Genomic DNA, 16,172 nt, shown 5'->3' with positions numbered 1-16,172 from the left:
AACGAAGACTTAACCTCTTCAGTATGATGACCTATCTCCTGTAGTACGAAGACTTAACCTCTTCAGTATGATGACCTATCTCCTGTAGTATGATGACTTAACCTCTTCAGTATGATGACCTATCTCCTGTAGTACGAAGACTTAACCTCTTCAGTATGATGACATATCTCCTGTAGTATGATGACTTAACCTCTTCAGTATGATGACCTATCTCCTGTAGTATGATGACTTAACCTCTTCAGCATGATGACCTATCTCCTGTAGTACGAAGACTTAACCTCTTCAGTATGATGACCTATCTCCTGTCGTACGAAGACTTAACCTCTTCAGTATGATGACCTATCTCCTGTAGTATGATGACTTAACGCCGTGACCGCAATGACTTTATCCCTTCAGTGCGATAAGTAACATCTCCAGTATGATATTTTAATCGCATCAGTTAGATGACTTAACGCTTTGAGAACGATAACTTAACCTCTTGACTACGATGACAATAATGCCTTAGCGCAATATCATATATTCTAGGAAACAGGTCATCGCACTGGAGGGTTAACAGTTATCATATACCACGATGACTTGTTAACTGAGAACAACGCACGACGAGACGGGGTTAAGTGACAGGAGTGTGATGCACGCTAATCTTTTATCATTATTGGTATCACAGTCTGCATAAGTGGGCTGGATTTATGCAAGATTACAAAGATTATAAAGTAGATAAAATAAAGTTTATTCAAGCAGCCTTCGCCTTACAGTGAGATAAAGAAATTGTTTGAGCTGTTTGCTGTAAATATACAAATTCAAGTAATATGACTGCCTTTGTTCTCAGACTCCTCAAATACGAAGTAAATTAGTTTTTTTTATAAGTAAAGGATAGAGTAAAAATGTATAAGGTGTTTACCTCTTTATTATATTTTAATTCTTAGACATAATGTGGCATTTAGAAGATAAAAGGGGAGACTCATATCCACACTTACTGCCATGGTCCTAAGCTGGTCTACCCTGACAGGACCTCAAACAGGCATGTTTACTGCCTCTGATAATTCATAATTTTTGGGGGACAGTAATGCACATATAAACATTTATTTTTATAGATTTTTACTGCGCGATTAAAGGGACAACAAATGTTACATGAAGTATGACATTATACCTCGTAGTCCATATTTTTTTGTATTTTTTGTAATGCAACTTGTTCATTCGTAAATATATATATGTACAGATATAACTTTATAGGCATTGGCAGATAACAGTTTGTAATTAACTTGTTTTAAGTGTGAGATGTTTTCACAAATTTCTTCTTAAATCAGAAGAAGCAGCGGTAAGCCTTTTGTATTGTTTTAGTTAATTGTCAAATGTCAGTACATAACCATATTTACCACGGTTCTCTGAGGCATCGTACTGGCGAAGCTGGAAGTTAGAGGCGTCCGGCCTGGTGCCTGTTGCCGATGGCGAGAAGGAAGATGATGAGGACCTTGTTGAGGCAGTTCTAGTGGAGGGAGACGGGAAACTGCCTTGAGGTTGTGCAGTGAAGGAAGTAGAAGATGACACCGCTGTGCCGGGGGCCGCTGGGCTGCGGAAGGTGGCAGATGATGGAGAGCGAGATGGAGGAGGACCACGTGAAGTTGACACTTCCTCAGTTTCAAAGCCGATGCCCTCACCTGCCCGGAATCGGTGAGTGCGTCGAGTGCCGTCATCGTCTACCACTGTGTAAGTGCCACGGACATTGCCGTCGGCGTCTGCGCTCTCTGAGCGTGAATATTGCTCCGAGTCAAAGGCGAAGTTATAGGAGGCATCAGCGTTGGAGTCAGCGAGAGGGTCGACGAAGGGGACCTCTTGAACAGGGACGATTCTACCTGTTGGTTGACCGGAGGGTGCTCCTGGAACCGCGGGTCCTACAGGAATGTGATCACCCTTAGCAATAAATCCTGTACGGGACCCAGCTTCATATTCAATAGCTCGTCGCTGTCCATCATCAGCAACAAAGTCGAAGTTTCCCACCACGTTGTTGTCTCTGTCACCTGATTCTGCTCGTGAGTGACTGGACGTTTCGTAAGCAAATGAATAACTTCCGTCAGGTGACTGTTGGCTGCGAGTATTGGCAGGTTCGAACTGACCTGTGTATGGGCGTGCTGAGGGACGTGAGGACGGGGAGCTGTACTGAGTTTGTGAGCTTGTGAAGCCGGGAAGACGTGGAGCAGATGGTGAGCGAGAGAAAGTTGGGGTGCTAGAGACGGAAGAAGGTAGGGACGCTGATGGACTGCGGTAAGGGGTTTGTGATGATGAAAATGCAGATGATGTAGTTTGAGACCCGGAGTGTGACTGTGGTGCTCGTGGAAGGTGATCGCCTCGAGCCAGGAATCCCGTGTCACTTCCAGCTTCGTAAGTGACACTGCGTCTGACACCGTCGTCAGCCACGAAAGAAAATTTTCCATCAACATTGAGGTTAGCGTCAGCAGACTCAGAACGTGAGTGATCACCAGCGTCGAAGGAAAAAGAATAAGAAGGATCTGAGCTTCCAGTACTTCTTTGGAAAGACACGGGCCCAGCTGGGGTGCCTGAAGGTGTGCTGAAGGGACGAGATGGAGCTCCTGAAGCTGTAGATGCTCTGAAGGAGGCAGAGGATGCTGGAGAAGTAGGTCGCAAACTAGAAGAAGGGAATGCTGCAGGAAAAGAGGAGAGTCTGGTCGCTGCTGGAGTGGACGCAGGATCTTCTGGTGCCTGCGGTAGATCGTCACCCTCGACAACAAAACCAGTGCCACGACCGGCTGTGTAAGTGTAGGTTCGTGTGCGACCTTCTTCGTCAGTGTAAGTGTAAGAGCCACGCACATTACCGTCTGAATCACTTTGTTCGCTACGTGTCTGACCTTCTCCAGCGAACTGGAAGCCATATGAGGCATCGGCGTTTGGATCAGCAAGGGGGTCGGTGAATGAAGGGCGAGCACGAGCCTCAGCGTGGGCAAGAGCAAAGTCAGGATGCGGGACAGGGAGATGGGCACCCTTGGGCTGGAATCCACCCTCATCAGCTACATACTGGAGGTGAATATTGTTGCCTTCAGGGTCCCTGTAGCCGAAGTTTCCATCTACCTGACCAACCCTGGATGAACGAGCACCCTCGAAGGCTCCCTCACCTGTGTCATAGCCGTACTTGAAGGTTCCATCCGCGTGTTGAACATAGTACTGGGAACGTCGTCCAGTGCCCACATGCGGAATTTTGTAAGCACTTTCGTCGGGCCGAGGCGAACTAAGCGTGCTAACCGCTAGTGCGGACAACAGCGCCTGCAACGGAGATTGATATTAATCATATTCTGTTCATAAAAGATAATGCATATATAAAGTGAGAGGAGACTAAATAATGAATATTGCATTTTATATCTGTTGTGATCACGGTGAGCCATATCTATTCCTGGAAGTTTCATTTTGTTTAATCTGTCGGTGAACTTATTGAAATTCTAGAACCTCGATAGGCATTTATTTCGTTAAAGCTTTGTTTTGAACTTATTTTAATAAGAATCTGCATCAGGATTATAAATGAGAAAAGTCTTATCTGCCCCTGTTATTAAAGCAATGAAACGAATAAGAGCAAAAACAATTATTGTTGATGACATTTTATCAGCATTCAGATGCAGACACTGATTGACGTACAAATACCAACACTGAATATGTTCTAATTAATTATAAATTCAGAAAACAATATTTGCTCCAATAGACGAAGTAACTGTTATACAGATTAAAATCTTGTAGCTATACAGATTACTGTCAAGCTGAATATTACAAAATGTTCTGCATCTATAAGAACGAAGACAACAACTATATAAAGGCTTAAAGATCAAGAAATAAATTTAAACCAACCAAACCTTCGGACAACCTAATGTCTAATTGGAAATCATCAAGGTCAACGACGAAAACATAGAGATGAAACATCGAGATAAAAACTAAAGAGCCCGTGTATAACTACTAGAGAGAAGTTTTGTGATTTATCAAATAGTTCACAACTTGAAGCCTCGGTAAAGAGGTGTATTAAAGCGTAAATGTAGATAGTAAGGGTATAGAGTCCGAAAAATATTTAGGCATCAGGAAGAGGTAATATAACAGTAAGGAGAACTCGTTAGAAAACTGTGCTTGCTAGTGAAACTAACCACAAACAAATATTATTATGAACATGGAAATATTAAATTATCGTATAGCAGCATTAAAGTACGTGCAACCCCAAACAAAATATTCATAAAAGTTATACTCAAGAGATTAAATAAATGTATTCAGGAAGTTAGAAAATCACGTTGTTTAATGGTGTGACATCTAGCAAAGAGTGAAGATCCCGAGGAATGCACTGGTTGTGGGATTGGCAGGGCATCCAGCCATGGTGGAGGGGAGGGAGAAAATGAAGGAATACGTTTAGAAGACATTAACTTAAACATAAACGTAAGAAGACGTGGCCGTCAACCTATGTGCTGGATGGAGTTGTCTTACCAACAACAAGAGTGAGACACCCAAAGGCTTGACGAGAATGACGGGGGTCTTTCAGGGTCACATAACCTAGACGAGCGAGTAAGTGTTTATATTTATTTAAATTAAAGGTTTAAGATCTCTTTTATCGCCATCTGCTAGTAATTGCAAGAATCAGCGCAACAGTCAGTCAGGGTTGTGGTGGACATACCAAGCTAGTCCAGGGCGCCATGGTGTGGTGGGCGTGAGGGTGAAGACGGTGTGGTGGCCGGAGGTGGTGTGGTGGATGTGTGTGCTGTTCACCTCTTATATACCAGATTCTCAGGCATGATGGCGGTCGTCCTTGCTCTTCTTGCCCGTTATCTTGTGTCGCGCCACTGACTGATCCGGATTTCACCCCGTCTTTCAGCGCCAGCAATGACCCGTGCTAATCCTTCTCTTGTTGGGAGGCTTTCATGATATTTTATTTTTTCACTTTGCGGAGCTAGGTCAATGAACGCCTTACCTGATATTTGGCAATTGGAGAAAATTTCTCTAGCTACCTCGCCCCACCTACGTTATGTGTTCTTCACTGCAGCTTTTAAGTCAAACACTCACTAACACAGCCTAAAGATTCTTGATTCTAGGTCATCTTTGAATAGTACAATATATGTCTTGAGTGATTATGAATTGGTCATCAGCTGTGTAAAAGCGAAGTGAAGAAATCTTTCAGGGAGTGAGTGAGTGAATCAGTCAATTAATAGTGGGATTTAGAAAGGCATTTCCTGTAGCTGAAAATATTTAGGGTTTTTCAAAGTAATTATAATACTTTTGTCGTACACATTTAATGCTTTTAAGGAAACGTTGTTAATTTGCATGTGGTTAACGTGAACATCATTTTACTATTTCATCGTAGAAAATAACATATCCTCTATTCTGTACACTCAAATCTTGATTTTCGCATTCCTAATGAATTAATCAAATCAGCAGAGGATATTTATCGACTAAAACTTCGTATTAATTATCATAAGCTGGTGAAGTCATAATATATTGACTACATTCGCCGAAACAGGAGTTAGAAAAGTCTATCGTCTCCTTCTCTTCCCCCCAAAAGTAAAATTTCACAATAGTTTGAAAAAACAAACAAACAAAGTTTGTTGTGTTATCATTTAACATAAATCTTGTGTCTGTAGTCCATGTATCATTAATTCCTGAAGCTTTCTTCCAATATGAACATAAGTAAAGAGATGAAGCATTAGCCGGCTATTGTAGAATAGCGCGTGTCTTATCTCAGGCTTCGCCATCAAGTGAGCGTAGGTAAAAAACTTCAAGATGTGATATAGGTTTCTTAAAACTTCATTATTTTACCCAGGCGACAAAGGATCTTCCTAGTTTATCATTTATTCTAATTTATTTGAAATGCCACACAAAATGAGCAATATGCATTGTGTATAGGTATAGTTGCGTGATTAAGACGTCAATGTACTTCACGTTTTTGTTAAATAGTAATAACTTTTCGGTTTTAGTGTTATAATCTAATGGTAAATATGCTTTGTTTCATATAAGAAGCACTGACTATTATAAAATACCAATAATATATATGAATTTGATTATGTTAGGATAGGTTAGGTTAGTATAGTGTAAAGGCCTGGGACTTAGGGATGGAAATCCCTTACCAGACTAATGAGGATCTTAATAAAGGAAAGTCAAGGACCATGGTTGTCGAGGAATAACAAACAACCGTTTGTGATCTCTTTACTATAAAAATATAACACAAGACTCTGACACCACTCAATAAACATCAAGTAACAATTACGGGAGTCAAAGAATTAATGCAGTAAACAGTTAATGGAGTCAAACAATTAAGGGAAGCAAACAATTAAAGGAAGCAAACAATTAATGGGAGTCAGCAATTAAAGGAATCAAACAATAGAATCAAACAATGAACAGATATTTCTTTCGGCAGTGGCCCTGGGGAAGGTTCTGGAACACAGTGATCCGCTCTTGGAGGGGGGGGGGGAGGAAGCGTCCGTTCAACTCCTCACTCGAGCGACAGCAGCCGATGTCTTGATACAGCAGACGAAACACCGGGGCACAGACGGTGGAGAGGACCTGGCGGTCGTGGCGGCAGCTGTAGTAGTTGATGTCCAGAGAATTGACAGTTGATAGGTGAAGGTCTGGGAAAACGGCCCACGAGTCCAGGACCTATGATGAGATCACAGCCAGAATTTGACGAGCAGTGGGGTAGCTAGGGCTTCGACAGGGAGTTTGAGGAGGACATTTTAGGTCAGTTGCAGGACCATCAGCACCTGCTCCAGCCGCTCCCACGGACTGACTTCACTAGACTGGTGGACGGAAGCTACCTGACGGAGCGCATAGTTCCTGCAGATGTGTCAGCCGTCATAAAAGGGTTTAAAAACAAATCACCTGGTCAAAGTCACATTAACAAGAAGATCCTGGCCCAACTCCCCGACAACATGATAGAGAGGCTTGCTCATATATGCAACGCCTGCCTCGTCTCTGGATACTTCCCTAAGATGTTCAAAATCGCCGTTATTCGCCTCATACCAAAAGCAGGGAAGCCTCCAAGCAAAGTCGAAAACTTTCGACCAATATCGCTGCTAGAGATACCTGCCAAAACCCTCGAAAAAATAGTCAACAAGCGATTGCGGATGTATCTGTAGGACGAAGACGTGCATAATCCCCGCCAGTTCGGCTTCCGCCAGTACAAAGGCACATCCACCGCCATAGCTCAGGCCTACGAGCAGATCGCCACTGCCATGACTGGCCGCCTGCAGTGCAATATACTGTAGTACTGAGGGACGTCAGCAAGGCGTTTGACAAAGTTTGGCACGCGGGGCTGCAGTATAAGATCATACAACTGGGGCTACCCGAAAATATGACGCGCCTGCTGTGCAACTTCATTATGGACCGCAGAGCCAAAATCAAGATGCAAGAACACTTTGGAGAAGAATTCTCACTATCGAGCGGCGTGCCTCAGGGCTCTTGTCTCTCACCAACCCTTTACATACTCTACACGGCTGACCTGCCACCCTCAATCGTCGGCATCGAGTACTTCATGTATGCCGACGATGTAACACAGATCGTCACCTGTCCAGGAAGGTCCACAGCAAGGTTGGCGCGACTCACTGCTCGGGCAATAGAGGAGATCTCGGAGTATGAAAATAAATGGAAAATAAAAACTAACAAAACGAAATTTGAGGTCATACCCATAGCCAAATTCAAGCCGGCCCCAATGACGATCGACGACGTAGAGATTGAGTACTCTAAACAAGGCAGGTTGCTCGGCTTCATCATTTCTCGGACAGGCATCATTCCCCACGTGAAGGACAGACTAATGCCTGAGAAGATACAAGTTCACCTGTACAAGGCGCTGGTGAGGCCTGTGTTGGAGTACCCATCTATACCACTCGTCACACTCGGGAAGACTAGACTACAACAACTACAGAGCTTCCAAAACAAGTGTTTGAGGTCAGCCAGTGGCCAAGCGCCACCCTACCAGGAGACAATGGAAACTATCCACCTAAGAAACAAAACAGAAGCCCTCAACTTCAGGTTCCATCGCCAAGGGAAGAAGGTTTGGGACAAGCTCCTGGACGACCCTCACAGCCCAGACCACCTACGCGGGGAAGACATCAACGGAGGGAGACCCCACGCCTGGTGGCCCCGGAGTCTGCCCGCACTACAACAACCCAATCCGCGATCCATCTATGTCCGCCACAGTGATCCACCTTAGATTAAAACTTAGATGATATGAATTCACATTTAACATGTCACAATCAAGTGAGTCCATAACGTAATACAGTATAAGATGTTAATAAACTTGTAATTGTAAAATCAATCTAGTCATTGTCTACGAAAATAACCATTGTGCAACCTCATTCTAAATCCTAGGTTAGCTTAGTTAGCCAACAAACTCTGTCATATGTAAAACAAGGGGTGTCGTCCCCCTCTGTTTAACTCATTAAACTTCTTTTCCAACCTTTTCCCCCACGACTATATGTTGTGACTTCTCCATCCCTCATGTCTGGCTGTGCCTTGAGCCCCAGCATGCCTTCCATCCTTTCCCCACCTTAACCTAAATAACAAAAACAAAAGGTAGCCGCTGCCGTTCTCACCTCTGTCCAACCCCCCCATGTATTGGTCGCACCAGCCTTCGAGAGAGCAAGCAGCGGTAACGAGCAGGAAGATCGTTTCCGCCCTTACAGATAGGTTAGGTTAGGATAGGTTAGGGTAGGTTGTGTACTGTTATACATGTCCTCACTGTCACACTAGATATATTGGGTCCACCTAGTAGCCATGCCTTCACCATTCAGGATTTAAAAGTACTATCATCTATATCTTCCAGGACGAGCTTTGTAATCCTGCAGTCCCTTTATACTTCTAATGGTAAACCCATCCTAAACAACAGTTCTCCCTTTGCCATGCGTAAGTGGGCCTTTGTGGTTTGATCTATGGTTAAACAGTCGTTAGTACAATTTTCTTGATATTTTTGGTAATTATGTTAATATTTTCTTGTCTAATTATCCTCATTAAAGTGTTAGTGTTATAATTGTAGTATATGGTTTAAATCTCTATCCTTTGAATTTTGTATATCAATCCTTCATTTTTCTCAATTATTTTATGTAAAAATAGTGTGTATTAAATCCTAATAATATTTGTTGTTTATTTTATCAGCCTTAATTGGTCTTATATGAGTTAATTTCTTTAGCACTGACGTTGGACAGAGAATTCTTCGAAATATCTGGTTGAAAGAAGAAAGGTGTAAGTTTTCGTATTGGTGATAATTTTCCTTATAAATATATATCATTATCCTTATCATCAACATCAATATCTCCATCATCAACATTATTATCCTCATCATCACCATTATTATCCACCATCATTATCCTCATCAATTTCATTATCCTCCTTTTCATCATCATCATCATCTTCTTCATCATCATCATCACCATCTCCTTCATTATCCTCATTACTATCATTATCCTCATCCTTTTAATCATTATCTTCATCCTCATCACCTATATCCTCATCGTCACCATCATCGTACCCATCATCACTATCATTATCTTCCTTTTCATCATCAACATCATCATCATTATCATCATCATCATCATAGCCACCCTAATTATCTTCATCATCATCATTATCCTCGTCATCAACATCATTGTCGTCATCATCTCCATCTTTATTCTCATCATCACTATCATTATCGTCATAAATAACATCATTATTTTCATCCACACCATCATTATCCTCGTCATCACCATCATTATTGTTTCTGTCTCCTCGGCATCAACATCATTATTGTTTCTGTCTCCTCGTCATCACCATTATTATTGTTTCTGTCTCCTCGTCATCACCATCATTATTGTTTATGTCTCCTCGTCATCACCATCATTATTGTTTATGTCTCCTCGTCATCACCATCATTATTGTTTATGTCTCCTCGTCATCACCATCATTATTGTCTCTCTTTCTCCTCTTCATCACCATCACCATTATTATTTCTGTCTCCTCGTCATCGCCATCATAATTGTTTATGTCTCCTCGTCATCGCCATCATAATTGTTTCTGTCTCCTCGTCATCACCATCATTATTGTTTCTGTCTCCTCGTCATCACCATCATTATTGTTTATGTCTCCTCGTCATCACCATCATTATTGTCTCTCTCTCTCCTCTTCATCACCATCACCATTATTATTTCTGTCTCCTCGTCATCACCAACATTATTGTCTCTCTCTCCTCTTTATTACCATCACCTGCCTCACATTTTCAGTGTTCTCACCTTCTCCTCTCTAAGCCTTGATGTTGTCCCAGTTTGTCTTGTGGGTTTAATACAATAAACTACTGTAGTTTCAGGTGAACGAACCCCTTCAGTACGATGACTTTTCCATTTTAGAAAATCTCTTAACCCCTTGAAAACGATAACTTAGTCCCATTCAATATGATAATATAACCCTTTCATTACTATTATTAACTCCTTCATTATGAGAGCTTAACCCCTTTGGTATTATGAATTTAACAATCAGTAAGATGTATTAACTTCTTGAATACAAGCACTTAACCCCATCTGTAGGATGGCTTAACCCCTGTAGTACGATGACTTAACATCCTTGTTATGATATCCTATCTCTTCAATATGATGACCAATCTCCTGTAGTACGAAGACTTAACCTCTTCAGCATGATGACCTATCTCCTGTAGTATGATGACTTAACCTCTTCAGTATGATGACCTATCTCCTGTAGTACAAAGTCTTAACCTCTTCAGTATGATGACCTATCTCCTGTAGTATGATGACTTAACACCGTGACCGCAATGACTTTATCCCTTCAGTGCGATAAGTAACATCTCCAGTATGATATTTTAATCGCATCAGTTAGATGACTTAACGCTTTGAGAACGATAACTTAACCTCTTGACTACGATGACAATAATGCCTTAGCGCAATATCATATATTCTAGGAAACAGGTCATCGCACTGGAGGGTTAACAGTTATCATATACCACGATGACTTGTTAACTGAGAACAACGCAGGACGAGACGGGGTTAAGTGACAGGAGTGTGATGCACGCTAATCTTTTATCATTATTGGTATCACAGTCTGCATAAGTGGGCTGGATTTATGCAAGATTACAAAGATTATAAAGTAGATAAAATAAAGTTTATCCAAGCAGCCTTCGCCTTACAGTGAGATAAAGAAATTGTTTGAGCTGTTTGCTGTAAATATACAAATTCAAGTAATATGACTGCCTTTGTTCTCAGACTCCTCAAATACGAAGTAAATTAGTTATTTTTATAAGTAAAGGATAGAGTAAAAATGTATAAGGTGTTTACCACTTTATTATATTTTAATTCTTAGACATAATGTGGTATTTAGAAGATAAAAGGGGAGACTCATATCCACACTTACTGCCATGGTCCTAAGCTGGTCTACCCTGACAGGACCTCAAACAGGCATGTTTACTGCCTCTGATAATTCATAATTTTTGGGGGACAGTAATGCACATATAAACATTTATTTTTTATTATAGATTTTTACTGCGCGATTAAAGGGACAACAACTGTTACATGAAGTATGACATTATACCTCGTAGTCCATATTTTTTTGTATTTTTTGTAATGCAACTTGTTCATTCGTAAATATATATATGTACAGATATAACTTTATAGGCATTGGCAGATAACAGTTTGTAATTAACTTGTTTTAAGTGTGAGATGTTTTCACAAATTTCTTCTTAAATCAGAAGAAGCAGCGGTAAGCCTTTTGTATTGTTTTAGTTAATTGTCAAATGTCAGTACATAACCATATTTACCACGGTTCTCTGAGGCATCGTACTGGCGAAGCTGGAAGTTAGAGGCGTCCGGCCTGGTGCCTGTTGCCGATGGCGAGAAGGAAGATGATGAGGACCTTGTTGAGGCAGTTCTAGTGGAGGGAGACGGGAAACTGCCTTGAGGTTGTGCAGTGAAGGAAGTAGAAGATGACACCGCTGTGCCGGGGGCCGCTGGGCTGCGGAAGGTGGCAGATGATGGAGAGCGAGATGGAGGAGGACCACGTGAAGTTGACACTTCCTCAGTTTCAAAGCCGATGCCCTCACCTGCCCGGAATCGGTGAGTGCGTCGAGTGCCGTCATCGTCTACCACTGTGTAAGTGCCACGGACATTGCCGTCGGCGTCTGCGCTCTCTGAGCGTGAATATTGCTCCGAGTCAAAGACGAAGTTATAGGAGGCATCAGCGTTGGAATCAGCGAGAGGGTCGACGAAGGGGACCTCTTGAACAGGGACGATTCTACCTGTTGGTTGACCGGAGGGTGCTCCTGGAACCGCGGGTCCTACAGGAATGTGATCACCCTTAGCAATAAATCCTGTACGGGACCCAGCTTCATATTCAATAGCTCGTCGCTGTCCATCATCAGCAACAAAGTCGAAGTTTCCCACCACGTTGTTGTCTCTGTCACCTGATTCTGCTCGTGAGTGACTGGACGTTTCGTAAGCAAATGAATAACTTCCGTCAGGTGACTGTTGGCTGCGAGTATTGGCAGGTTCGAACTGACCTGTGTATGGGCGTGCTGAGGGACGTGAGGACGGGGAGCTGTACTGAGTTTGTGAGCTTGTGAAGCCGGGAAGACGTGGAGCAGATGGTGAGCGAGAGAAAGTTGGGGTGCTAGAGACGGAAGAAGGTAGGGACGCTGATGGACTGCGGTAAGGGGTTTGTGATGATGAAAATGCAGATGATGTAGTTTGAGACCCGGAGTGTGACTGTGGTGCTCGTGGAAGGTGATCGCCTCGAGCCAGGAATCCCGTGTCACTTCCAGCTTCGTAAGTGACACTGCGTCTGACACCGTCGTCAGCCACGAAAGAAAATTTTCCATCAACATTGAGGTTAGCGTCAGCAGACTCAGAACGTGAGTGATCACCAGCGTCGAAGGAAAAAGAATAAGAAGGATCTGAGCTTCCAGTACTTCTTTGGAAAGACACGGGCCCTGCTGGGGTGCCTGAAGGTGTGCTGAAGGGACGAGATGGAGCTCCTGAAGCTGTAGATGCTCTGAAGGCGGCAGAGGATGCTGGAGAAGTAGGTCGCAAACTAGAAGAAGGGAATGCTGCAGGAAAAGAGGAGAGTCTGGTCGCTGCTGGAGTGGACGCAGGATCTTCTGGTGCCTGCGGTAGATCGTCACCCTCGACAACAAAACCAGTGCCACGACCGGCTGTGTAAGTGTAGGTTCGTGTGCGACCTTCTTCGTCAGTGTAAGTGTAAGAGCCACGCACATTACCGTCTGAATCACTTTGTTCGCTACGTGTCTGACCTTCTCCAGCGAACTGGAAGCCATATGAGGCATCGGCGTTTGGATCAGCAAGGGGGTCGGTGAATGGAGGGCGAGCACGAGCCTCAGCGTGGGCACGAGCAAAGTCAGGATGCGGGACAGGGAGATGGGCACCCTTGGGCTGGAATCCACCCTCATCAGCTACATACTGGAGGTGAATATTGTTGCCTTCAGGGTCCCTGTAGCCGAAGTTTCCATCTACCTGACCAACCCTGGATGAACGAGCACCCTCGAAGGCTCCCTCACCGGTGTCATAGCCGTACTTGAAGGTTCCATCAGCGTGTTGAACATAGTACTGGGAACGTCGTCCAGTGCCCACATGCGGAATTTTGTAAGCACTTTCGTCGGGCCGAGGCGAACTAAGCGTGCTAACCGCTAGTGCGGACAACAGCGCCTGCAACGGAGATTGATATTAATCATATTCTGTTCATAAAAGATAATGCATATATAAAGTGAGAGGAGACTAAATAATGAATATTGCATTTTATATCTGTTCTGATCACGGTGAGCCATATCTATTCCTGGAAGTTTCATTTTGTTTAATCTGTCGGTGAACTTATTGAAATTCTAGAACCTCGATAGGCATTTATTTCGTTAAAGCTTTGTTTTTGAACTTATTTTAATAAGAATCTGCATCAGGATTATAAATGAGAAAAGTCTTATCTGCCCCTGTTATTAAAGCAATGAAACGAATAGGAGCAAAAACAATTATTGTTGATGACATTTATCAGCATTCAGATGCAGACACTGATTGACGTACAAATACCAACACTGAATATGTTCTAATTAATTATAAATTCAGAAAACAATATTTGCTCCAATAGACGAAGTAACTGTTATACAGATTAAAATCTTGTAGCTATACAGATTACTGTCAAGCTGAATATTACAAAATGTTCCGCATCTATAAGAACGAAGACAACAAATATATAAAGGCTTAAAGATCAAGAAATAAATTTAAACCAACCAAACCTTCGGACAACCTAATGTCTAATTGGAAATCATCAAGGTGAACGACGAAAACATAGAGATGAAACATCGAGATAAAAACTAAAGAGCCCGTGTATAACTACTAGAGAGAAGTTTTGTGATTTATCAAATAGTTCACAACTTGAAGCCTCGGTAAAGAGGTGTATTAAAGCGTAAATGTAGATAGTAAGGGTATAGAGTCCGAAAAATATTTAGGCATCAGGAAGAGGTAATATAACAGTAAGGAGAACTCGTTAGAAAACTGTGCTTGCTAGTGAAACTAACCACAAACAAATATTATTATGAACATGGAAATATTAAATTATCGTATAGCAGCATTAAAGTACGTGCAACCCCAAACAAAATATTCATAAAAGTTATACTCAAGAGATTAAATAAATGTATTCAGGAAGTTAGAAAATCACGTTGTTTAATGGTGTGACATCTAGCAAAGAGTGAAGATCCCGAGGAATGCACTGGTTGTGGGATTGGCAGGGCATCCAGCCAGGGTGGAGGGGAGGGAGAAAATGAAGGAATACGTTTAGAAGACATTAACTTAAACATAAACGTAAGAAGACGTGGCCGTCAACCTATGTGCTGGATGGAGTTGTCTTACCAACAACAAGAGTGAGACACCCAAAGGCTTGACGAGAATGACGGGGGTCTTTCAGGGTCACATAACCTAGACGAGCGAGTAAGTGTTTATATTTATTTAAATTAAAGGTTTAAGATCTCTTTTATCGCCATCTGCTAGTAATTGCAAGAATCAGCGCAACAGTCAGTCAGGGTTGTGGTGGACATACCAAGCTAGTCCAGGGCGCCATGGTGTGGTGGGCGTGAGGGTGAAGACGGTGTGGTGGCCGGAGGTGGTGTGGTGGATGTGTGTGCTGTTCACCTCTTATATACCAGATTCTCAGGCATGATGGCGGTCGTCCTTGCTCTTCTTGCCCGTTATCTTGTGTCGCGCCACTGACTGATCCGGATTTCACCCCGTCTTTCAGCGCCAGCAATGACCCGTGCTAATCCTTCTCTTGTTGGGAGGCTTTCATGATATTTTATTTTTTCACTTTGCGGAGCTAGGTCAATGAACGCCTTACCTGATATTTAGCAATTGGAGAAAATTTCTCTAGCTACCTCGCCCCACCTACGTTATGTGTTCTTCACTGCAGCCTTTAAGTCAAACACTCACTAACACAGCCTAAAGATTCTTGATTCTAGGTCATCTTTGAATAGTACAATATATGTCTTGAGTGATTAAGAATTGGTCATCAGCTGTGTAAAAGCGAAGTGAAGAAATCTTTCAGGGAGTGAGTGAGTGAATCAGTCAATTAATAGTGGGATTTAGAAAGGCATTTCCTGTAGCTGAAAATATTTAGGGTTTTTCAAAGTAATTATAATACTTTTGTCGCACACATTTAATGCTTTTAAGGAAACGCTGTTAATTTGCATGTGGTTAACGTGAACATTATTTCACTATTTCATCGTAGAAAATAACATATCCTCTATTCTGTACACTCAAATCTTGATTTTCGCATTCCTAATGAATTAATCAAATCAGCAGAGGATATTTATCGACTAAAACTTCGTATTAATTATCATAAGCTGGTGAAGTCATAATATATTGACTACATTCGCCGAAACAGGAGTTAGAAAAGTCTATCGTCTCCTTCTCTTCCCCCAAAAGTAAAATTTCACAATAGTTTGACAAAACAAACAAACAAAGTTTGTTGTGTTATCATTTAACATAAATCTTGTGTCTGTAGTCCATGTATCATTAATTCCTGAAGCTTTCTTCCAATATGAACATAAGTAAAGAGATGAAGCATTAGCAGGCTATTGAAGAATTGCGCGTGTCTTATCTCAGGCTTCGCCATCAAGTGAGCGCAGGTAAAAACCTTCAAGATGTGGTATAGGTTTCTTAAAACTTCAGTATTTT

The 16,172-nt window shown here is 42.3% G+C and overlaps 2 protein-coding genes across 2 annotated transcripts; both read right to left on the bottom strand.

The window, feature by feature from the left end:
* Positions 1 to 888: 888 nt before the first annotated feature.
* On the bottom strand, positions 889 to 4,747 carry LOC121877510 (DNA-directed RNA polymerase II subunit RPB1-like). Its single transcript, XM_042383281.1, has 2 exons — positions 4,652 to 4,747; positions 889 to 3,273 (listed from the first exon to the last, which is right to left on the bottom strand). Exons 1-2 carry the CDS (start codon positions 4,670 to 4,672, stop codon positions 1,339 to 1,341), a joined length of 1,956 nt encoding a protein of 651 aa, XP_042239215.1. The 5' UTR covers positions 4,673 to 4,747; the 3' UTR covers positions 889 to 1,338.
* A 6,711-nt stretch (positions 4,748 to 11,458) lies between these two features.
* On the bottom strand, positions 11,459 to 15,135 carry LOC121877509 (DNA-directed RNA polymerase II subunit RPB1-like). The gene is made up of 2 exons (XM_042383280.1): positions 15,040 to 15,135; positions 11,459 to 13,661 (listed from the first exon to the last, which is right to left on the bottom strand). The coding sequence occupies exons 1-2, from the start codon at positions 15,058 to 15,060 to the stop codon at positions 11,727 to 11,729; spliced, it is 1,956 nt and encodes a 651-aa protein (XP_042239214.1). The 5' UTR covers positions 15,061 to 15,135; the 3' UTR covers positions 11,459 to 11,726.
* Between the last annotated feature and the right edge of the window lie 1,037 nt (positions 15,136 to 16,172).

The sequence above is a fragment of the Homarus americanus genome, unplaced genomic scaffold, assembly GCF_018991925.1.
Source record: "Homarus americanus isolate GMGI-L3 unplaced genomic scaffold, GMGI_Hamer_2.0 scaffold44266, whole genome shotgun sequence".
Classification (NCBI taxonomy): Eukaryota; Metazoa; Arthropoda; class Malacostraca; order Decapoda; family Nephropidae; genus Homarus; species Homarus americanus.
The sequence above is the reverse complement of the archived record's forward strand: the minus strand, read 5'-3'. Positions and strand labels throughout refer to the sequence as shown.